Here is a 24511-nt window from a genome sequence, read left to right on the forward strand (position 1 = left end):
AATACAGCTGTAAAACACAAATAAAATGGCACATTAGCCAGTCAATATGCAAAGTAAAACAAACTATTAAAATCATTCAAAACTGGCAACATTTAAAACGATTTTAGGATATACGAGCACTCACATCTACCAATGGTGTCGTGTTCTCTGTCCTTTAAGATGGACCTGAATTCCCCCATAGTGATTACATCTGAGAGTTTCAGCTCCTTCTGTACATTGTTCCAAGCTGTGGGGGCAGCATATTTAAAAGCTGTTTTACCCAGTTCTGTTCTCACTGTAGGGACCAGCATCTGAATAAAATCTGGGGAGCGCAGGCCATATAGACTTTCTCTTTGACACATATATGTGCAAATGTAGGAGGGAACCAACCCAAGCAGAGATTTATAAATAAAACCAACCAATGGGAAAGTCTGCGAGCAGACAAAGATGGCCAATTAGCAGCAGCATATAAAGTGCAATGGTGTACTCGATATCCACATCCAGTGATAAATCGTAAGGCACAATGGTACACAGTATCCAAGCTCTTTAGGCACTGGTCAGAGGCATTCATGTATAGCAGGTCACCATAATCTAATACAGGTAAAAACGTTGCAGATATCAAATGTTTCCTTGTCTGAAAAGAGAAACAGGATTTATTCCGGTAAAAGAAACCTAATTTCATTTTTAGCTTTGAAACAACATTTTCCGTGTGTAACTTGAAAGACAAGTTCTGTTCAATAAGAAATCCCAGATATGTGTAAGTAGTGACCCTCTCAATGTCAGTCCCTTGTGCAGTACACATCTTGGGTAGAATAGATGTTAACTTTTTGCCATTCGAAAATATCATCACTTTGGATTTTTCAGCATTTAATACCAACTTTAGTTGATATAAATGGGTTTGTATGACATCGAAGGCAGACTGGAGGAAATCTAGACTTTGCTCTATAGAAGCTAAGCAGTCCCGTTCGTGTGAGTGTTTGGCTCCCAGAAAATGTGTTAGTAGTGCGTAAAAGAGAGCCGCTGCCAACACACCACGTCTGCCCGCCATGACCGTGTCAAGTCACCAAGGTTGCCTGCCGCAGAACTACGATGGAGTCAAAGTGACAGAGCAAATTTCAACAGGAACTCAAAATCGTGGTGATCTCTCTGGACAGACTCTGCGAAATCTGCCGTCCATTCACACCTGATAGTCCGCTTCTCTGGTATGCACCAGTTTCATTTTTCAGAAGGTTCGGTTTGCGTTCACACGGGCAAAGCTCAAACGGACTATAAACTTTAAACACAAGTCATGTGCACGGAAATGCTGTTCAACCATTGGTCAGACATTAAGGGGATAAAAAACGCAAATCCCGGCAATTTCTACCGGAGCCTCCGCCATGGAGCATCGGCAGGTTATTTTCATGCTATTGTTAATCTGGAGAGCATATCTACAGCAACGGCGATTATATAATCAGACAAGGTGCGATACAAAACATTATAACACATATAATGAGACGTTTTGCAGTTAGGAGGGGGTTTCACCGACGGCAGGTGGCTCTGACTTTTATGTATAGTTTTTAGTTTGATAGTTGTTTTTACTTTACACGACACTATTCAACACTTCATTCTGCTTCACTCTTTCGCTAACGACGATTTTGAAGACATCCGCATTCTTGTGTCACGTAAATACTACGCTTCCTATGTTTTGGTGCAGACTGCGTTCACACCAGCAATGAACCGCTCCAGAGTTCACTAGCAAGCGCTCCGAGACCACCTATTTTAGCGGACCAGAGTCCGGTTGTTTAGTTCACTTAAGAGGTCTCGGACTGTGTTCACACCGACCCAAATGAACCGCACCAAGTGGCTAAACGCACCAGGGTTCGATTCAACTGGAATATACAAGGCTGGTGTGAATGCGCCCTTAGAAAATATGCAAAAACAGCAGCAGCCACTCAGCTGCACCTAATATCGTACACATTCAGCAGATTGTTGAACCTCATATGTACAGTCTACGTTATAAGTGAAGTGTATATTTTAATCAATTATGCTGTGATTTCTGATTCAATTTAACACGTGTAGGGTCATTAGACCGCTAGCTCAAATACTCACCACCTCATAATTTAGCCACAAGTGTTTTAAAAATGATATCACAAGTTATCTGCAACAAAGAAAAAAGCACACAATCTAGATCAGAGTATTATTATTGGTTTGTCTCTTTGTTATCAGTGATATCATTTACTGCAAGTGTATTACTTGTAGAATAAAGCCTCCTATATGTATACTAGGGCTGCAACCAATATTCATTGTCATTATTGAAGAAATTCTTATTATTTTTGCCTAATAATTTTATCTACAGAATATGATAACTTAGTGAAAAAGGCACATCACTATGTCTCAAAAATGTCCAATGAGTAATACTAATATTGCACATATGTACTTGCTAGCATAGAGGTTTTTAGGAAACCAACACATATTCACATTTGAGCAGTTGGGACCAATACAGGTTTTGCACCTAAAAGATGTGCTGGAAAAGAAAAGTCTTGCAATTGAATAAACTTGAAGTCAAGTAATATTTTATGGATTTTTTTCCTTGTTATTTGAAATGATTCCAGTTTTAAGTAGGTGCAATAGCAACAATGTAAGGACTCACTATGTTTCAGATGTATGATGTTGTAGTCACAGAGTTCCTACCTTGGTGTGTGCGATGAGCAAACAGTTGGAGTGCTCGTGTTCACAGGCGATCTCATACTGAGGCAACATGTCAGCCAGCTCCTGGACGAAGGTGACCACTTCCTGGTGCCAGGGAACGTTAGCCATGGTCAGAGTGCTGGCAGGGCTGTCCCCGCAGTACGTCACTCCCTGAACACACACACACACACACAATCAGGAACAAAGCTAAAAAAACACTACATTATAATGTATTCCAATCCAACATCCAATCCAAAATAGCAAACCAAAAAGTGACTCAAGAAATAAACAAGCATACATTTTCCGTGAAGTAAAACACAAGGTAAAGAAAAGCAGTGACCAACAGCAAGTCATGGAGAGTGGTGCAGGAAGGACTGCTTAAACCCGAGAGTTAGTTTTACCAGCTCCGATTCCTTTGTCTAAAAGATTTTAGTTAGATGCCTAAAAAGAAGATCTGTGGTTAACCCCAGCTGCAGAGATTGCCACATTTTGTTCTACGACATAAAATACATCAGTGAATACCCCACTGGTAAATATTATATACGTTTCTTTGCTTCATAAAAAGGTCTACTACAAGTCCGCTTTTAGCCTAGCGGTGGTTAGCGAATCCACCGTGACAACATGAGTTTGTCATAAAATCATAAAATAAGTGTTAATATTTGGAGATCATCCTGTTGAACAAGGCTTATAAGTATCATAGAAGTGCCTTTGTCACAGATCTTATTTTCTGCAAAATTCTGGAATCCAATAGAAACTTCCTGCACAGCAACAACTGCTGATAATCCAGCAAGAGTTGAGAGCTGAATTATATGTTTGCATTGAGTGGGTGTGAGAAACGGAGTAGGAAGCGCCGTAAACATCAATCAGAACTGCACACTGGGCGCTGAGTGCTTGTGATCAATAGGGGCGAGTTTGTGCTGCTGTTCCAAGTGATGAGGAGGAAGAAGAACTGAACAACAGCTCCCCATGGCAGAGATTGATGAGTTGGGATGAGTGCAGAAAGGTGTGAGGCAGTGATGAAGGGAATGTGTCTCTAATGCCCATTGTGCACTAAAGGAATCTGCATCAGGTACCCTCCTATACAAGAACCAGCAATCACATCGGTCCATCCAGGAGTATTGGGACTCCACTAATCAGTCAAGTTGTGGTGTACAATACGTTTGTGATGTTATCTGTCGTGCCACATTATCATATAATCATTTATAATCATATATTGTGTCTTGTACTTTTTATTCTGTTAAATGGTATTTTTGTCTTAAATGTGTGGCACAAGGTGTGGTAAAAGGTGGATTTTCAAATGAATAAGGACTGGAGGGTTATATGGTTTAATGTTGGGAATATTTAGATCATTTCTAAAATAATGTATGGGTAGGATTAGTAGACTGCTTTATTTCTTCTATATGGTGGGACTGTTAGCTGTGTTCATGGTGCAGAACCTCTTTATCCTCTGAGTAACACAGTTACTTTGTTCCTACAATTTGAGATGGATTTCAAATTGACTTTGACTTTATTTATTACTTTATTAAATAAAACTAAATAAAAACTTGTTTATGAATCATTTATCATTTTCTCTTGAGGGAATTAAAACTCTGCAACATGTTCCTTTCAGACATTTATGATAATTAGTTACATGTTTGTGAATTACTGAGTTTCTTCTTTGACCATCAAAATCTAATCAGTTCATCTTTCTCAAAGTGGACTGTAGTGGACATTTTTATTATATCCCGATATGTTTTAAACCAAATGCTTCTCATTTGGTTAGATGTGCTGTTTGCCTCTATCTACTCTACTTCAAGGCCACAGAGCTGTTTTGGCTACTGGGTTGAGACTCACACAAAGTCACACGAGAACTTCTACAGCTCAAGGCCAGGTGTCTAATAACAATGTGACCGTGTGAAGACAGATTTCTTACCTTCCTCCCCCTTCTTGTATATACGTTTTTTTACTCTATTGAACTGCGCACACTCGCGCAGACATATTTTATACTCTGTGAGACCTGTGTCTATATTTTATTGTATCTAATGTTTGTTTGAGGCCTCGAATAAACATCACCAGAAAGACAACTCTGTCTGTTTTCACCATTTATTTGTTTTAATCACTCTGACTTGTACTCTACAGTATTGGGGTTTTTGGATTTCCATAACAATTGGCGCTGCGAGCAGGGTCTCTGCAAGTTCGATTGGGAACACCTCCGGACGCTGGTGGTGGCCGGCTCCAGGATCCGCGGATCTTACTCTACCCCGACAGAAACCGTATGGGACGAGAGGACCAGCGCCGGGGGTGGAACCGATTGACTTCACGAGATCCAACGAACTCAAAGGCTTTCAATACTCGGTGAGATGTGCAGTGTCTAAATTGTTTAAAGTTAAACGTAAGTAAACTCCATGACATTTATGAGAGGGAACTGCTCGAAGGGATATTTGAGGATATCCGATATATCGTAGCCTGGGTTTGGATCAGTTTTTGCGTGATTTGTACTGAGAAACTAATATCACATCATCGACGGATGATAAAATAGCCTGGGTTTGGCCTGGGTTTGGATCAGTGTTTGTGTGATTTGTACTGAGAAACTAATATCACATCATCGACGGATGAAAAAATAGCCTGGTTTACGATCAGTTTTTGCGTGATTTGTACTGAGAAACTAATATCACATCATCGACGGATGAACAAATAGTGTTTAAACACCCCTTGTTTTGTCAGGGGTGGTTTGGTAACATTTGAAGACTTTGTCATAGGAGCAAAGCAGATGGGGGGCTTGTACACTCTCCTGAGGGTTCGATTGTAGATGTCATGCGAGCAGAAATGGTGAAAACAGTCTGTCTAAATTAGATATATGGACGGAAATGTTCGGATTTCCAAAGGGAGGTTTTTTTTGAGTAAATTAAAAATCAAGAACCTAAAGAATAAATTACAAGAACATCAAGATGAAATAAAGGGTAAAAAATCAAATAAAGTAAAATACTTATATAGAAAACTGGACACTCAGAGAAAGTGTACTCACAGAAAGTGTTTATAAATACTGGGAGCATTAAGCAGAATGCCGTGAAAGAAGGCAGTTGGCCTTGGGCATTAAAGAAAATATTAAGGTTGAAGATGAATGTGAAGAAAAGAAGGAAAATAAATTATTTCCAAAACCATGTAAACCCCAGACATCTCTGTATCCTTCCATTGCAGGCCTGAATGACCTCTCCTCAACTGGGTATCCTTTCCCTCCCCCGGGGTACAACCCTGGCAATCCGGCTGGCCCACCTCAACCACCTCCACCACCACTACAAGTCCCAGCCATGCAGTCAACAGACTCCCCGTAAGCTCGTCCACCCCATCAGCCCCAAGTAGATGGGGACAACAGCGGGATAAAACAAACCCAAGCCCAAGCAGGTGTTTGGGCAACACACCTCAGTGATGCCTTTCTCAACGGACTCACAGACACAGCGCAAGCTACGCAGAATGCTGGCCGGTCACAATACCGAGGGAGAGGCAGAAGAGGTTTTCCGAGGCAGAAGACGAGAAGCAAGACCTTCATTTGACGAAAGATGTTTCAAGTGTGGCAGTGTTGAACATTGGATTATGGCACTGCTCACAGAACACTGGCGAGTGGAGGCAGAGGGGGACAGCAAGGACGTAATTCACAATCAGACTGACCTACACCAGATGGGGAGGAAGGGACCCGATCGAGCGAGACGGAAATTCAGCCAGCAGCATCTAACCAGGGAAGTGACACACACACACATCATGCTATTGAAAATGGGAAAATGTAGAAGACATGCCTGTGGTTAAAGAGGCTACATATTTGAAATATGACAGTGAAACAGCATTTGAGAAATGTCCCACACTGACTTTGGCTGTCATGGGTGTTGATGTTCCATTTTTTTTGGTTGATTCTGGGACTACACATTCTATAGTAAAAAGGGCAGATTTGCCTGATGGCAAATTTAGTGCTAGATTTATGCACTCAATAGGAGCGGCTGGGGTGACTGTAAAGGAGAAGTTTTTGTATCACTTCAGAGTGGAGATAACGGTGATGATAGTCAATCCATTTCCCACATCAGTAAAAAAACAGTTTATTTTATCCTCCGTCTGCCTAATAAATTTACTGGGCAGAGATCTGATTCTCCGGTTCGGCTTAGACCTAATTTTTCAACAAATGAGGGTTTTAAAGTCCGGCAGCCATCTCCTACGATGGTTCAAAAACTGGCATTTGATGATAAAGAACTGTGTGAATGTGTATTAAATGGCTGCTGACATATCCTGATTCTCAGGCGTTGTTGCGTTGGACTGATCAACGTGTTTTTCCACCTGCGGTGTTCATGGAAGCTTCTTTTTACTTGTACTAACATTGTTGATGATCCGTGTAAATGATGAGAGTTTTTCAGGTGTGAATGAGGAGCTCATGCTTAAAACTATACTTGGAGGAGTTTGCTGCGCAGCTGGTTCCAAACACAAACTGTGTCAAATCCCAGGGGCGGTCCACACATTTCACTAGCCAGGGGCCCCACTGAGAGATAGAGGGATTTGGGTCCAATCGTTAAAGATTTGGAGTCAGTCACTGATTGGACACCTACACACACAGAATATGTTATGTACTATATGTCAGGTGACATGTATAAGATGAAAATGTGCACAAACGTAGCCGTTCTGCGCACATTGCTGTTGGTTGAGGATGATGAGGTAATTCTCATATCTCTGAGCTTCCTGCCGCGCTTTCAGATGTGCCATACTCACTCTGGGCAGCTCACAGATATGACGTATGTTTAATGTCCACGTTCCGTTCAAATCAACCCCCGTACCCATTGAAACGTGAAGTTGTTGATGGCATTCGGCCAGTGTTTACCTCTCTGCTTAAACAAGGGGTCATTATTCCGTGTAACGATTCCGGTACGCACTCCAGTGTTTCCTGTCAAAAAGATCAGAGACAAAACCTCCTGACGAGTGGAGATTTGTCCAGGATTTACAGTAAATGCAGCTGGGCATACACCGCTCGTCCCAAATCCTTATCTGATTCTTTCCCAAGTTCCAGCCTCTGCAGCATTTTTTTACTGTAATAAGATCTCTCAAATGCATTTTTCAGTGTTCCTGTACACAAAGACAGTCCATTTTGTTCACATTTGAATATAAGGGTAAACCTTACAGATTCACACGTTTGTGTCAAGGCTACTGTGTACAACCAGGCATTGTATACAAGGTTGGTCTCTCTCCAAGTTTCTAAAGGCACCGCTCTCATACAAGGCCAGTTTGATGACCTCATGATTTGCGCACCCACAGCAGAACAGTGTGGAGCTGATACAATTTCCTTGTTAAAATACCTCGCAGCCGAAGGCCAGAAGGCTAGTTTGTCTAAACTCCAATATGTACAAAGAACAGTTACATTTTTGGGTCAGGTCATTTCAAGAGAGGTGGAATAAGTACTCAGATCTTTTAGTGAAATTATAAGTACTCAGATCTTTTAGTGAAATTATAGGTACTCAGATCTTGTACTTCAGTAAAAGTAGAAGTACCAGAGTGGTACAGTAAAAGTCCTGCATTCAAAATGTTCCTCAAGTAAAAGTAGAAAAGTATTCTCATCAAAATATAGTGAAAGTAGCGACAGTAAAAGTATTCATTGTGCAGATTGGTCCATTTCAGAATAATATATATGATATGTTTGATAATGATTGATCATGTGTTCTCAAAGCTGGTAAAGGTGCAGCTAGTTTGAATGACTTTGTATACTGCAGGGTAGCTTGTGAATTTACTCCAGGTGGAACTAAAGTCTGATTTAACACTTGATTAGATTTCACATCATTCATCCACATCTGTGAAGTAACTAAAGGTATTAAATACATGTAGTGAAGGAAAAGTACACCAGGTACCTCTGACTGCCAACCTAAAAGTACCTAAAAAATAGTAATCAATGATGTTTTGAAAAGTTATTTGGCTGATTGTTTTTATATCGGCTCAGCCAGGTTATATGGGGAGCCCAGTCTACGTACACTCTAAAAACAAATGCTTGGCTTAACAAAGAGAATCAAGGCAATAGGTTATCGAGTTAAGACAACTTCTAATGAAACTTTGTTAAAGCAACAAAGTTATTTGAGTTAGGGGAGAAGGCTTGTCCTCTACAATCAGAGGTGTTTTCAATTACCACTTACTTAATAATTGGTAGCATAAAAACAAGTTTTAAGTTGATTACTCCAAAAGTTACAACTTGTTTTACCGTATGATTTAAATGTAATCTTAAATTGTGTATACTTAATTACCACATGTTGAACATGGACAGATGTTTTTAAGTTGACAGCCATTTGTAAATTAAGTTGCTCCAAATAATATTGTATTCAATAGGGTTTTGCTCTTAGCTTTTTCATGTTTTTGCCTTTAAAGAAAGAAATTAATTGATTCCACAACAAAAATATTAGGCAATTCACTTTTTAGTTTTAAACTGCAGTTGTTTATTTCAACACATGATGTTTCAGTCAGGAGAGTTTGAATTTCAAGTTGTATTTGAATGACAAAAGATGACACTCACCTTAAGATGTCCTTTGTATATTTCTATTTGTTTTAACAGTGGGAACTTGTCCAGGCATCTTAAAGAGCCTGTGACAGCATCCCAACAACTGTTGTGCAATGAAATATTGGGCTACTAGTAATCTCGAATCGTCAGTTTAAAAAAGAAAAAGCGATACCGTTCCGTTAAATATCAATAATTTCGAACATTGCGGGGAAATTCCTTCGACTCATTTTGAAGTTTTGGGGGAACCCGGAAGTGACGTCAATGCGGGAACGCTTCACTGTGCGGCGAGAGAGCCAAACACGGACAAAGTGTGTTGTCATGCGTAGAAATGGTGAATTACTGAGTTTAGGCACGTTAATAACGTTTTAATGAAGTTGACTACAGTATATTCATATTTGTCAGTGCTTTCATGTCAATTCGGCGAACATAAACATAAATGATCGTGGTGAAGATGATGATTACATTAGGATTACAAATCGGTAGTGAGAGCTGCTGAATTTCCTCCCGTAGGATGTGATATAAAAACAAATCGATTATTTTTGTAGTTGTAAACTCAAGTGGATGAAACTACATTTATTAGTGCTTTCATGTCAATTCGGCGAACATATGATACATTAAATGATCGTGAGGAGGATGATTACAAATCGTTTGTTTGAGCCGGTCTGCATTTCCTGATGAGAAAACAAACCGATGCTTTTTGTAGTTGTAGTACACCAACATGGATTAAACGTGTGGTTTTTTCACCACAATGTTGGGGAAATTAATGGATAAAATGCACGGATTATTATTATTATTATTCCCACTCCGATCGGGACACTAGGTCCACCGTTTCCCCGCAGCGAGGCTCCCCCCGTTGACAGTTTACGTGGGCTGGGTGCAGTGGCGGACTGGCCATCGGGAAGAATCCCGATGGGCCGGTACCGAAGTGGGCCGGTCGGATAAGTCACTAGCACATCCCCCATAGGCGGCGCGTGAGGCTCAGGTTTGGGAAGGCTAAATAACTTTTTTTACCTGACGCTGCCCGCCTCCGGCGTCTATAGAAAAGAGATCAACTCAGTGTGCGGAGTTTAAATCTCTCAAGTCATATTACAGGATAAAGGAAATACAGTTTAAACTGCCGTATGCAGAGAAGACGCCGACGTGTCGCACTTATCATTCATATTACATCATCAATCAGATCATCGATCATATAATATATCATATATTTCCTTATCTGAGTCAGCTTCTCCAGCCGTATCTGGCCGTGCAACACTTAGTGTCACATACTGTATGCAGAAGTATTATTTTAAGCAACACATTATGTTGACGAAACACTCGAGTCAAATTAAAGTCAGATCCACTCGTGTCTTAGACGTGAACGCGCTCTCAGCTGGTGAGAGAAACCCTGGCTTGATTGACCGAGTTGATAACCAGCGTCGTAGGACCGCTTAGCGAGATCTCGTTTGTTAGTTTGTTGTTGTTAGTTTGTTTGTTACTCAAACATATCCAGGGTATGTTGAACTGGCTTCGTAGTGCAGGGCACAGGTGGCTAGCAGCGCTAATGTCAAAGACACAGACATTGCATTATATTTGTATTTTACCAGGATGCAGTGACACAAATATTTACATATTTACATTTACTATCTCCAGCACCCGCCGCCCCTGACATCCCCCACTCCCCCCGTTGACAATTTACTCGCGGTACCGAAGTGGGCCGGTCGAGAGTCCCGGGATGATCTTTAGTCCCAGTCCACCACTGGCTACATGACCGTATGATCGCCCATATTGACGCACCTAATTCCTAAACTTCTAACAGATACAACATAAACCGATCCTTCAGCCTCATATGAGCTCTCAGACACGTTCAAAATTAAACTGTCATCGCTGTCTGAGCTTGCTGCTGTGTGCGCCATCGTGCGTTTACATGCAGATGCTGTGATCCTGAACGGTGCAGCTGGAGCGCTGTGCCCGCAATGACGTCACACATAATTTGGCGGGACTTGAAGAATCCCCTAGAAGATCCAGAAAATGGTCAACATTGAAGGGCAGATTAATGGTTATCAAAGTACAAATATCCAAAATCAGTTCAGTAACGGTTTTCAAGGGGACAATATTTACTCAAATTGATGGGTTTGGATGATGGGGGAAACTCGTGTCACAGGCTCTTTAAGTGGGAGTGGACTTGAAATCCTTAACTCACATTTTTATCTTGCAACCAGTGCATTTAATTAAGTGGAGGTGAAAGGTTGCTTGAATTGGGTTTTTAGATGTACAGATCACTCATTTTGATATTAAACTTAGTTTTCTTTTCTTCAATTTTTCATCCTCGTGTAAAATGCTATCACGAAACACACATTTGGTTGTTTATAGTATAAAGAACATCTGAGTTAATGTGAGGTAGGGAAATAATCATTTGAGTATGTGCATATAAATATGTAATTTACAACAGCTGTAAGATGCTTGAAAAGTGCTTGAATTTGACTTTGGAAAAGGTGTAAGAACCCTCTTATTGACCTTTGCCTGAAGGTGACGAACACGACTGTGTGCACACCTAGACCGGACTTAAAAGACGTTCCTCTGACCAACGCTGACCTCATTTTGTATGTTGATGGGTCTGCCTTTCGCGACCAAGGGGGCACTAATCGGGTGGGTTTTTTTCTGTTGTTTCAGATTCTGCTGTACTCCGTTCTGGACCAATCCCATGTCTCAGCACAAGCAGCAGAGCTCATCGCACTAACTGAAGCCTGCATGTTTGCAGAAGGCAAACCCGTGACTATTTACACTGACTCACGCTATGCTTTTGGGGTAGTGCACGATTTTCTGGCTAATTGGAAGTGTAGACAATTTCTGCAAGCAGTACAGACCCAGTTTCCCTAAGAAATTGGGTCCGCTAATTTACCTGCTGACTCAGCCGCAAAGGCAGCTGCTCTGATTCCTCTCGCACCTTACACTCATTTGTTAGAATCCCTGTCTCCTCCTTCACTGACAACATGTCGTCACTTCAGCAGCTAGCTACACCAGTTGAGAAGGCTCGGTGGAAGGCTGTTGGGGCTGTTTTTGACACATGGGTTGGACAATGTGTCAAAAGGGGGGATGTTAGAGGCTATAAATCAGGAGTGGTTCACAAGGGGGGTGAAGCATGCCTAATTTGCATAATGCAAATTACTCCTGATTTATACCCTGACACCGTGCTGCATCTTAACAACCTGTTAGCCGACATGAAAGCAGGCGGCTGGGACTGGTGGTCCTGGCTTACATCGGGCGGGTGGGAAGCATAGCTGGCTAGGATAGTTACACCCCTGACGATCATTTTCGGCCTATTAATCAGTTGTACCTGTTTGATTATCCCAATACTGAAGAAGTGCGTTTCCAGCATGGTATCCTCAGCTTTCGTTCAGTATACTGCTATTGCATTACACAACAATCCTTAGCTAGAATCAGAAGAGTCTGATTCCAACACTACAATATAATCAATATAATCATGTGAATCGAGTGTACTCTCCTCTTATGCTTACATTATATTGGAGTCTGTCCTCCAGAAAAACAGCCAGTTTTCTATGATATATTTGTGATGTGTTTACTTAAACCAGTGATGGAGTGTATTCATTGATGTGTTATATCAGTCTATCCTGTCATTTGTTTTTTTTTATTGATCAAGTATGATCAAAAGGGGGGAATGTAGTGGACATTTTTATTATATCCCGATATGTTTTAAACCAAATGCTTCTCATTTGGTTAGATGTGCTGTTTGCCTCTATCTACTCTACTTCAAGGCCACAGAGCTGTTTTGGCTACTGGGTTGAGACTCCCACAAAGTCACACGAGAACTTCTACAGCTCAAGGCCAGGTGTCTAATAACAATGTGACCGTGTGAAGACAGATTTCTTACCTTCCTCCCCCTTCTTGTATATAAGTTTTTTTACTCTATTGAACTGCGCACACTCGCGCAGACATATTTTATACTCTGTGAGACCTGTGTCTATATTTTATTGTATCTAATGTTTGTTTGAGGCCTCGAATAAACATCACCAGAAAGACAACTCCGTCTGTTTTCACCATTTATTTGTTTTAATCACTCTGACTTGTACTCTACAGTATTGGGGTTTTTGGATTTCCATAACAGGACTTCGTGCCAATATGTAAGAAATTCCGTAAAGGCGTTCCTTAATATCGTTAAGACTTAAGAATTTCACTGGAGAGTTTATATGCTTGTTTGTTCATATATAAAGCTATTACAATATGTACTAAGCTTATTTACAGTCTCTTTCGTGGAGCTGCAGAAAGCTGCCCTACATAATAATAATCTTAATACTACAGTATGGTGTGCTTGTAGACCAGGAAGCATGCAGTTCACTTCTAACTGCAGTGCTAAAAATACACCACTACCATATTTGTGTTTGCGATTCTTACTCACACTGTGCTATCACATTGTGTTGGTGCCAACATGCTGAGTTTAAAAACAGTCAAAGTTGTTTTCTCATCTTGATATTTGTCACTAAGGCTTAATCAGTATACACATAATGCACACTAACATGTGTCAGTGTGCAGCAGCTATTACATTGCTTGAGTCTCTGAAGTGTGGTCCAGGAACACTTTCTAATCTTCACCCAGGAAAGTGTAAAACTGAAGTCAAGTATTCAGGCATTATACCTTTTTTCTCAGGTAAAAGGTGTAATCTCCAAAATCTCCAAAAACAGCAGCAAATAACAATCTCTGTACTATAGAAGCCCATAGTGTATCCAATATGTACACTACTCCTTATATACTGTATATGAATACCTATTTATAAGGTTTGTATGTTATATACTTTAGCTTTTTATTTCTGTCATTTATATACTTATACTTATATACTTTATATACCTATATAATTCTGTGTGCTTTATTGCTTTTCTTGCACTTTCTGCTTAGAAGTTAACTGCATTAAGTTAAGGGAGAGAGTAAGGCCCCGTCCGCACGGAGATGATTTCAGTTGTATCCGCTAAAGTTCTTTATCGTATAGACGGTTCGTCCACACGAAGCCGAAAGGGAGCCGCGGTTTCGGAGCCCGAAACCGATAAAGGTTGTAATCGGCTCCCAAAGTGGGTAAGTCTGGAGATGACACGCTTGCGGCTCCGTGTGTACGCCCTATACGATCTTTTCCTGAATCGATGACGCCATAGTCCCGCCTCTCCCTACCTCTCCTGCTCACCCCCCGCGTCATTGCTGATGCGTTTCGCCAACGACAACAACAATGGCGGATCACAGGGTTGCGTTCGTGCTCCAGACGCTACTGACCATGATACAGATTTTAGTGCAAAATCTACAGCTCCTCCACCACAACCATCAGCAACAAGTGGACATGGAGAATGATATGAACTACCTTGTTTGTTTGCGCTATGGGGATGATAGATGGGATGAGTGTGAGCTTGTTCTGCCTCAGTGCCAGTGATAGCGACACAGCCATTCTCATGAACAGGATAACTCCGCATTGAGGGAATTTCATCAAATTTAGAGAAAACTCAAAGATGAACTGATAATATTTTAGGCGCCAAAATCCCTCCCTGTCAGGGCCGCCTTAATGCACGGGCTGACCTGGGCTGAAGCCCAGGGGCCTACCATGAGCCAATAAATACAAAAATAAATTAAAAGTTTTTTATTTCGGATGTTTTTTTTTTTTTTTTAAATAAACAAAGTCTTGGCTTTCAGAATATGAAACTTTTATTTCCAAAATCACACGATAAATACATTTTTGAAGCTTGTAAAGGGAAGAAGACAGCTCTCCCTCGCCACTCTGCTGTTCTGCTGTGACTGCAAAAAAGCATTGCTTCTGTTAATGATGAACTGATGCCATTTTGGAAAGAGATGGATGGAAACGGCAACTGACTGGTTTGCAGATGTGTATAATAATTGTATTTAGTTTTAATATGGGAGCATGCTGCCAGGCAAATGAGATTCCAAAAATCTATTCATGGTTTGAATGGTTTATTTAGTTTTCACACCACATGTTGCCAATCTCTGACAGCAAGGAACCAGTATAACAGCACTGGCTTCCTATTTTACTTTCAGTTTGAAAAAGTTTGAGTATATATTAACAGCCACCAAAGAAGGGCCACCTCTCAAGTAATTTATTCAGTCGTTCTGTTTACAGCTCTGAAATGTTTTCAATATTTGGCAGATATTGCTGAAGTGTCTAGTTCAGGGGTCTCCAACCTTTCTTCATCTGAGAGCTACTTTGAAAAAATGAAAGTGGCCAAGAGCTACTTGCATCACATCACTTACATTTATTCACATAGCACTCATCAGTTGAATTAAGCTATACTTTTGTACACGTGTGAAATTGCAATACCTAAAGCTTATCACAAATCTTAACTTCACATCAAGGTCCAAGAAAACGAAAATGTCTCACATATTATTATGGCCCACATAGTGAGTAAGTCACAGAACATTCACATAAATGTCCTTAATCACCACCTTACAAGCATCTTATGCACTTATGGTCAAATAAGTGCATTCACTCTTTTTACAGTTAGTGAGATGAATGGCACTGCATGGAGTCCACCACACAGGTGTATGCTGGAGTGTACCCACTTAGGTTCATTTTAATAGTCATTTACATGTTCATCAGTCAGTCTTGTTCTGTATTTAGATTTCATTCATGCCAGAAAAAGCTGCTTCACAAAAGTCTGTAGAACAGAACCAAATAAAGCAGATGTGTTCAGTGCTGCTTGGTGAATGTTCTTATAGTTTTCTGGGTCTACAAGGCTCCAGAAATGTTGTGAGTTTTGCTGAGACTTAAGCTGAACATGATTTTGGAGATTTATAACGTCCATCTCCACAGGATTGACACTGAACAGTTCAGCCATCTTTTTCATCTTCTTCTTCGTCTTGACATGAAATTATAAACCATAATAAACCAAGTGTATAGGTCTAGCCTCCCTATATCTGTGTGTGAAATTGTTCCATCCTCAAAAACAAACAACTAATACTTCTGCGGTCTAGCTGCAGCTTCTAGCTACGGTCTTCTGTTAAAAAAAGGACACTGAAGGTCCTGAATGTGGCATCACACACATGACTTGAGTCTGAACACAGCAGACAACAGCATTATAAAAACAAAAATACTGCATGTGGGTGCACACTCACATTCTCTGTCTTACTGTTACATAAATCCCATGAATGTATGAGACTAAGTTAGCTTCATCATATCTCAATCAGTGATTAAGTGAATAATAAAGTTTCTATCGGGTCACTGTCAGCCTGTCACTCATTATTTTCAGGGAGGGGGCGGGGTTTGGTGGAACGGAGAGGAGACGGTGATCGCGGAAGCTTTTTTCCTCCTGCCTTCACAAACTTCACACAAGTATTTATCAACTGAAAATAGCAAGAGGACATTCATACTCTGCAATCCAAGACTTGATTAAATCCACCAAAAACCTGACATTACGATAACGAGTGTTTTTCAAAAAACACAAATCCCTCCCTGTCAGGGCCGCTTTAATGCACGGGCTGACCTGGGCTGAAGACCAGGGGACTACGGAGATCAGGGGCCTATCATGAGCCAATAAATAAAAAAATAAAAAAATAAATTTTAAAAAAAGTTTTTTTATTTCGGATGTTTTTAATTTTTTTTTAAATAAACAAAGTCTTGGCTTTCAGAATATGAAACTTTTATTTCCAAAATCACACGATAAATACATTTTTGAAGCTTGTAAAGGGAAGAAGACAGCTCTCCCTCGCCACTCTGCTGTTCTGCTGTTCCCCTCCCTCCACTGAAATTATGAATGTAAGGCGTATAGTAATCATAGATAACACGGCAGGGCCCGTTACAGTTTGTTTTCATCTGATATCAATTAAACAAAGTCTTGTCTTTCAGAATATTAAACTTGTTTCGGCAAATTCAGATGATAAATACAACTTTGAAGCTTGTAACGGCATAATTACAAGCGGAGAATGGAGTAACTTAACGTCACAGCAGGCATAACAACAGCCGGTGTTTCTCGTGAGAGTTTTCCACGGGAAACAAACACAATACACACAAACGCAAAAATACACAAACACACACACGTATACACGCACACACTGTAGAGTTATATTTGTATTTATTCATGTTAGCAAACTATGGATAAGCTTAAAATGGGAATAATTTGGGTAAAACTGTGAGCTGGATTTGGGGCCTGTTGACATGTGTTTTTGAGGACAAAGGAAGATGGGGGAAGGTGAGAGCATGTCCTGATTTGCATTCAACTTAGAACGAGCTACAGTGGTTGTGATATTAAGAGAGGTCCCTTGGGTTTCTCTGGTGGTTATCAATAGTAGCAGTTAAGTGAATACTGTTCAAACAATACCTGTGTTTGTGTTTATATTGATTTCTCTGTTTTATCCTTTCATAAATGTAAGGACTACAAATGGCTATAAACATTCTGGGCTGGTTGGAGTAAACAGGGTTTTATTGCTCTGTGGGGGAGGTGTAGGTATGCAGGCCTTGAGACCTTTTGTTGTAAAGTGAGCCTGTTTGGTTTCCTGCTGGCCAGCGTTGCGTCTCCCAATGAGATGACCTGAAAAGATGACCAGCTGACCTAACACCAAACCCCTCCTTCTTACTCTGGTATATATCCGGTGGATCCCTGGCGTTCGGCCTCTTCTTCACATGCTTCCCTCGGGTGAAAGTAGCTCTGCAGTATGCGAACCAGTGCAGGAGTAAGCCGGCATTACTCTTTAAGCATTACAATATAACTGTAATATATCATGTTGTATTGTAATGATTGTATTGCATTGTCATATTGCCATTCAAGTAGATTATTGTTAACGGTTACTTTGTAGATATGGATTCCTTCCTGTATTATAACCAGCTTCATAGGAACGCGCGGAGATTTGAAAAGCGGATCAGATATCCCTTTTAATCTCCAACAAAATGGTGACCCTGACGTGTAGATATAACGAAGCTGAGGAAGAATTCAGACGCTTTCAAACATCTCAGACAATCAGCAGGACTCTGCAACTTTGCAAATAAGGTAAGCAGACGATGAAAGTCGCCTGTCTGTAATTGGATACGCTAAAACTTTAGGATTGTCTGTAGGCGTTTCACAGTTTTTTTATAGTTTAAATGGAATATACAATGCATATTTTACTATGTTAGGAAAGTTATATACAAAACGTAAACGTTGATCGACAGGTAGACGAAAGTCCTGCGTGACGTAAAATAGAGCAGTTTGGCGTGGATCTGCAGGTAGTTTATTCCTGAGTGGCGTGGAGATGGTGCAGTTTGTTTGAATGCGAGGTTTGATTCCTGCACGACAAAACCTGGAAACTCGATATATCAGATCGGGTCGCCGTTTAAAACTGGGGTTTAAATAACAGACCAATGCTAAAAGCTTAAAGCCAGAGGTCTGTTATATATTAAATCGAGGGAGAGCGTTTCCCTTTGTCTGGAAACTTCTGCTGCTGCCATCTAGTGGCTGAAAGGGGGTATCACACCCTTGAAACTTCTGCTGCTGCCATCTAGTGGCTGAAAGGGGGTATCACACCCTTGAAACTTCTGCTGCTGCCATCTAGTGGCTGAAACTTCTGCGAGCTTAGAGTTTAATCATTACATTGCTGGCCGGTATTGAAGACGGGAAGCACGTTCCCAGTATATTAATTATAACTGATTTGGAAAACTGGTACAAAACAATAAGGGATTGAACATTTTTTACAACGACAGCACCAGGAGATGAGTAAACTCAAGAATCTGTAGAGTGTAAATACATTGTGCAAAACACATTTTACACTCGAACTGTTTGCACATCATAGACAAGGAATTTAGACAATATAAATAAATGTTCAGAAAGAAGACATAGGCCTACACTTGATTCAAATTTCATTACTGTGATCCGATTGGTGTGCTCTGCAGGTTTACTATTGTTCGAAGTAACAGTGGGATTTAAAATGAGAGAAGATATGGAGATGTTCTTTCATAGTGTGTGGAATATGTGATGCTGGAAACATGTAAGTATTTCGGAGTTGTGTTGGGTAAATATGTAACAATGGATGAAACAATTTTTGGAGTGAGTTTTTTGTAATATCATAAGTAGACATTATTTATGTTGTTTAGATGGCATTTAACAACTAAGACAGATAGTATGATTAGAAAGAGACAGAGTGGAAAGGGTTGGATTTATTTGACATCAGTGTGCAAGACTTCTTATAGGTAATGTGTACCGGGGCCTGGACTCCCCCTCTGAGTTAGAAAGGCTTTGATCCCGACCCTCCAAGCAGACAACGAGACCTAACCCAACAGGAGACTCCTCCTTCTCCATCGTACAGACAGAGAACCAGAGCTGAACCAACAACGACCTGAGGCATCCAGAACCAAACCAGCATGCTGACAAAGAGGCAAACTCTCATCGGTCCCTCAAACAGGACATGAAGTTCCAAACTGCGCCGCGAGATTTGGCACAATAGACATGAGAGCAGAATCCGCCCTCCATAAAAACAGCAGAGAGACTGTAAAGGAGGAGTGCAACAACAGTGGCATGATGGGGCTGCAGATGTAACTGGGCCAATGGCTGCCTACAAAAGTTACAGTGGATGGATTCAACAGCTGATGGACTGAAGAGAAGACAGAATCAGAGGAGTTGGCATGGTCGATTAGAAGTGAGGAGGCCGGGGTCACGGCTTGAGAAAACCAGGGGAGGAGGAAAGGAGAACGGGAATGAGTGAGTTACACATAAACACACTTATTCACAAAACGCACATTTAAATAACTTGAATTAACTTCATAAATACGTAAAGACAGAAAGATTTATTAATCATTTGGTAAATTAAAAATAGCAGTAAAGAGGAAACTATTAAAGTGAAATGATAATCATCCTAAAACACACTGACAGAGTAGAACCATATTCTTCAATATTTTCATCATGTTTAACAAATCCTTCTTTGAGAGATTTTTATTCACGTATGAATAAAGTAGCGATCTCATTGGTTACAATATTGATCACCATTAAAAGGATAGTTTTAGGAACCACTCTATAGGACAAATCTTTATTTGTATTAATAGCTGGTGCCAAGCCACATATAAAATTCCAATCTAAAGTGTTGATTTCACCATTGTGGCATAGTTATTACCATAGGACTTCGGTTTTAAATCCTTGATAAAGGAGGGAGTAATTGTTGCATGTTCGGACACCCAAGGTTCCACACACTGCTAAAGAGTTTATCATTGTTTTTTAAGTAGACCAGAATTATAATGAGCTATGAAATGCAGAGCGACACAGATCCTAGTAATGTTTTGACACAAGATAATAGTTATTGTAGACAAGTTTCTGAAATAGATCATTAGACATTTTAATACTAATTAGGTGTAAATGGATTGCAGTAGTAGTAGTACTCGAAGGAAGTGAGTTTTGTACCAAGTTTCAGGAAAAGTGGGAGGCAGAAGTCCCAATGACAAGTGAGAATCATCTTGAAAATTATAGTTGAAATCGTGACATATTTTTGTAGACAAAGGATACTGGCCTATGCTGAAATGTCAAAGTCTCTGCAGAGCACGACACATGGCCAAAAAAGACGGAGACCAACTGACCTTTGACCCTGACCGACAGTGTAACTTGACAAGGCACTGTGGATGACTGACTCTGGGGTGAACCTGACCAAACTTGACATGACAACCAGACAGTGTGAGTGTGAATGAATGTCTGCATGTGATCAGTGTAACTGCATGATTCTAAAACAATAACTAACCAAGCATGTTTTTGGACTAACATATTATTTTGGAGCTCCAAGGGAAACGAGAGGTTTCCTAAAAATTCCACAAAAAGGGGAAACCGCACATGTGATATTTTCCTCTCACATGAGTTGGCGGTTTGCAAATGTAAAACTACAATCTGAAGATTCTGTTTCTTTTAGGCCGGAAGGACGGAGAGGAACACTTCTTTTCACTGAAGTGTTCACTGTGGAAATAATGATAATGATGTCAAACTTAAAATAATGTTCGTTATGTCCCTAACCAATTACCTGACAGTTTTTGTTCCCCTCCCATTACAGGCTTTTGTTACACATGATTTCATGTGTAAAAGGGGGGAGTGTGTATAATGTATAAATGTCAACATGGCTGTAAAATTCACAATTTAAATTTTTCTTTTAAGGATTGACAGAAACCTTCCGCCCCAACCCAGATGTTCAAACTGAGCATTGAATGTAATTAACCTGCTCCATATCTGGGGATAAGATACGGTTTGATGAATGTTGAGATGTTTCTAAATATTGATTTGAATTATAACAGGTAACAAAGAAGTAGTGGCCAAGGGGCTACTGTGAAACCGAAGAAGTTGACCTGTGATAATGAAACCATTTTTTTATATTTTAACAGACATTAGAGTAACTGAGGTTTGAAATGTAGAAAGAACATATTACAGTTAAAGCTAAAACATAGTAGTGTATTGAGACAGAATTTAATTTAGACAACATCATGTAACTAGCCTGGTAAAGAAGTAAAAGCCATAGACTTTATTGTTTAGGTCATTATGGGGATATACATTTCATCTAAATTTAGAATAGAAAGACATTTGATGACAGTTTGTTGGAATTCTGTATTCATTTTTTCAGCGTGATAATATCTAAGCACTGACAGGTAGAAGCAGTATCACCAGGAAATCATTCACTTTGTTAGTATCGTGATTTTGGTTGTTTTTTGAATCCATAACATTAGTGTGTTTCTTTACCAGAAACATTAGCAGTTCATATTATATTTGGATTTTAAATAGGATTTCATTTGAAAATAAACACGGATGCTTGTCAGAAATTCAGAGCTATTGAAATATGTTATTTAGTTTACCTAAAGATGTTGGGGTTCTTATTTAGTTGGCACAATCCAAGTATTAAGATTCTGAAGCTGCACTGGCAGATAGGAGGTCTACAATTAATTTGGAAAACCTGTTCACAGACGTCTGTTGTTTCAAGACACCCCAACAACAGGCTCCAAGTGGGTCAAAACAGCTGAGCGTAGGCTTGAGGGAGTTGTATCATATTTCTCCACACAGGTCGCTGGCGCCAAAAGGGGGACCCGAGAAGCACGAGGCCGACAGCAGAGTTCGTCTGGCTGAAAGTCATCAGGACAAAGTGGCTCAACCCCAGGCTCTCCGACCCCGACCGAGTGACCCAGCGGACCTCTTATGCCGTCTGCCTGGGAGAAAAGGGGGACAGCTCGTACCACGGGAGCCAGTGTGCGGCGGGGAAACCACCTGCTAGGACCAGGGGACGACATCAGGATGGACGTGGCCCTAGCAGACGTGGACTACTCGGAAGCAGCGGACTGGAGGAGCAGGACCCTGGAGACATCTCTACAGCATCGACCCGGAAGCCGCCATCAGCGGGCCGGAGGACGAGGAGGAGGAAGACATCTCTCTAGCAGGCAGCCCAGAAGCTGCTGTCAGCGGATTGAGGGGACAAAGACACGGCAAGCCAGGACGGCACAGGGGACTTGTCGAGGCAGCAGAGGAGTCTACTTCGCTCTGATCAGTTCTACCCGTGAAGGGAAAGCTGCATCTCCCCCTCCCTATTAGCTGTCCTTGTGGGCTATTCCTCCGAGGGGGGGGGGGGGGGGGCTGATGATTCTAGCACTCAGCTACCCCCTCATGGTTCCTTCACTGCCATGGAAAGTGGTGTTCTGTCTCCATGAAGGTTTCAAGTACTCTAAATACCAGCTTCGGATGGATTTACGGACACAGTAGAAAAGAATGACAGTGGGTATATTTCAAAATGCCTTGTCTAAGTTTATCTCTGGAGAAGGAGATAAAAAGGGGGATTTGTAGAGTTATATTTGTATTTATTCATGTTAGCAAACTATGGATAAGCTTAAAATGGGAATAATTTGGGTAAAACTGTGAGCTGGATTTGGGGCCTGTTGACATGTGTTTTTGAGGACAAAGGAAGATGGGGGAAGGTGAGAGCATGTCCTGATTTGCATTCAACTTAGAACGAGCTACAGTGGTTGTGATATTAAGAGAGGTCCCTTGGGTTTCTCTGATGGTTATCAATAGTAGCAGTTAAGTGAATACTGTTCAAAACAATACCTGTGTTTGTGTTTATATTGATTTCTCTGTTTTATCCTTTCATAAATGTAAGGACTACAAATGGCTATAAACATTCTGGGCTGGTTGGAGTAAACAGGGTTTTATTGCTCTGTGGGGGAGGTGTAGGTATGCAGGCCTTGAGACCTTTTGTTGGAAAGTGAGCCTGTTTGGTTTCCTGCTGGCCAGCGTTGCGTCTCCCAATGAGATGACCTGAAAAGATGACCAGCTGACCTAACACCAAACCCCTCCTTCTTACTCTGGTATATATCCGGTGGATCCCTGGCGTTCGGCCTCTTCTTCACATGCTGCCCTCGGGTGAAAGTAGCTCTGCAGTATGCGAACCAGTGCAGGAGTAAGCCGGCATTACTCTTTAAGCATTACAATATAACTGTAATATATCATGTTGTATTGTAATGATTGTATTGCATTGTCATATTGCCATTAAAGTAGATTATTGTTAACGGTTACTTTGTAGATATGGATTCCTTCCTGTATTATAACCAGCTTCATAGGAACGCGCGGAGATTTGAAAAGCGGATCAGATATCCCTTTTAATCTCCAACAACACTCGTGAGCTTCCCCCAGACCAGTAATCCAAACGAAAATATCTTCCCTCCGTAGTATTTTGATCATTTGCTCCGCTAATCAATCAGATCGATGTTTCTCAAAAATTATGACTCCGAAACAGTCAATGGGCACCACTTAACAGCCAATCAGAATGAGAATATGTTTCACATGTGACTTATTCAAATTGCGAGTGATTGAGTGACAGATGAAGGTTGTTTAGGAGAAAAAGTTTGAGAAGAAAAAGTTTGAGAGTGGCGCTCGGAGAAGGAAATTGTTGAGGGAAAAGGAGTTTCGAGACAAGCAGCTATTACAAAAAATGCCGAAGCTTACAGGTTATTTTAAACCTGTAGGCCAGGATGAGGAGGAAGGACAGATGAGTTCTGTACCGAGCGCCAGCGGTCTGGTAGGGAGGGAGGCCCGATACGTCACTCATCTGGAGGAGAGGACCAGGCGCGCGTAGAGCAGAGTGGAGAAGTGCGATCACAGAGCCTGCCGAGGCTATAAATGACTTTGATTTGTTGTTTAAATAGGGGGCCTACAAAACCTATCAGCCCCAGGGCCTGATGGCAGGTTAAGGCGGGCTTGCTCCCTGTGTGTCTCTGAGCCGCAGCGACAGGGCCTGATTCAGAGCAGGTCATTCTGCTGTTGGTTCTGGACTGGTGTTGCTGGAGAATGCAGACTGGTCCGTGTGTGGTGTCGCTGTGCCGCTGTCACGTCTGTTCCTTGATCACTGCGTCACCGACCAATTTGATATTCGTGTGACAGAAACAATTCTAAAATAAAAAAACGTTATTGTCCAGCCGCT

The 24511-nt window shown here is 41.0% G+C and overlaps 1 protein-coding gene across 1 annotated transcript in view; it reads right to left on the bottom strand.

Annotated features, from left to right (window-relative positions):
* The window catches only part of tyw1 (tRNA-yW synthesizing protein 1 homolog (S. cerevisiae)), a 225991-nt gene that overhangs the window by 18561 nt on the left and 182919 nt on the right, over positions 1–24511 (bottom strand). Inside the window, 1 exon segment of the mRNA XM_034230575.1 lies at positions 2650–2817. Coding sequence (XP_034086466.1) covers positions 2650–2817 — 168 coding nt within the window.

Source organism: Gymnodraco acuticeps, unplaced genomic scaffold, assembly GCF_902827175.1.
Source record: "Gymnodraco acuticeps unplaced genomic scaffold, fGymAcu1.1, whole genome shotgun sequence".
Lineage (NCBI taxonomy): Eukaryota > Metazoa > Chordata > Actinopteri > Perciformes > Bathydraconidae > Gymnodraco > Gymnodraco acuticeps.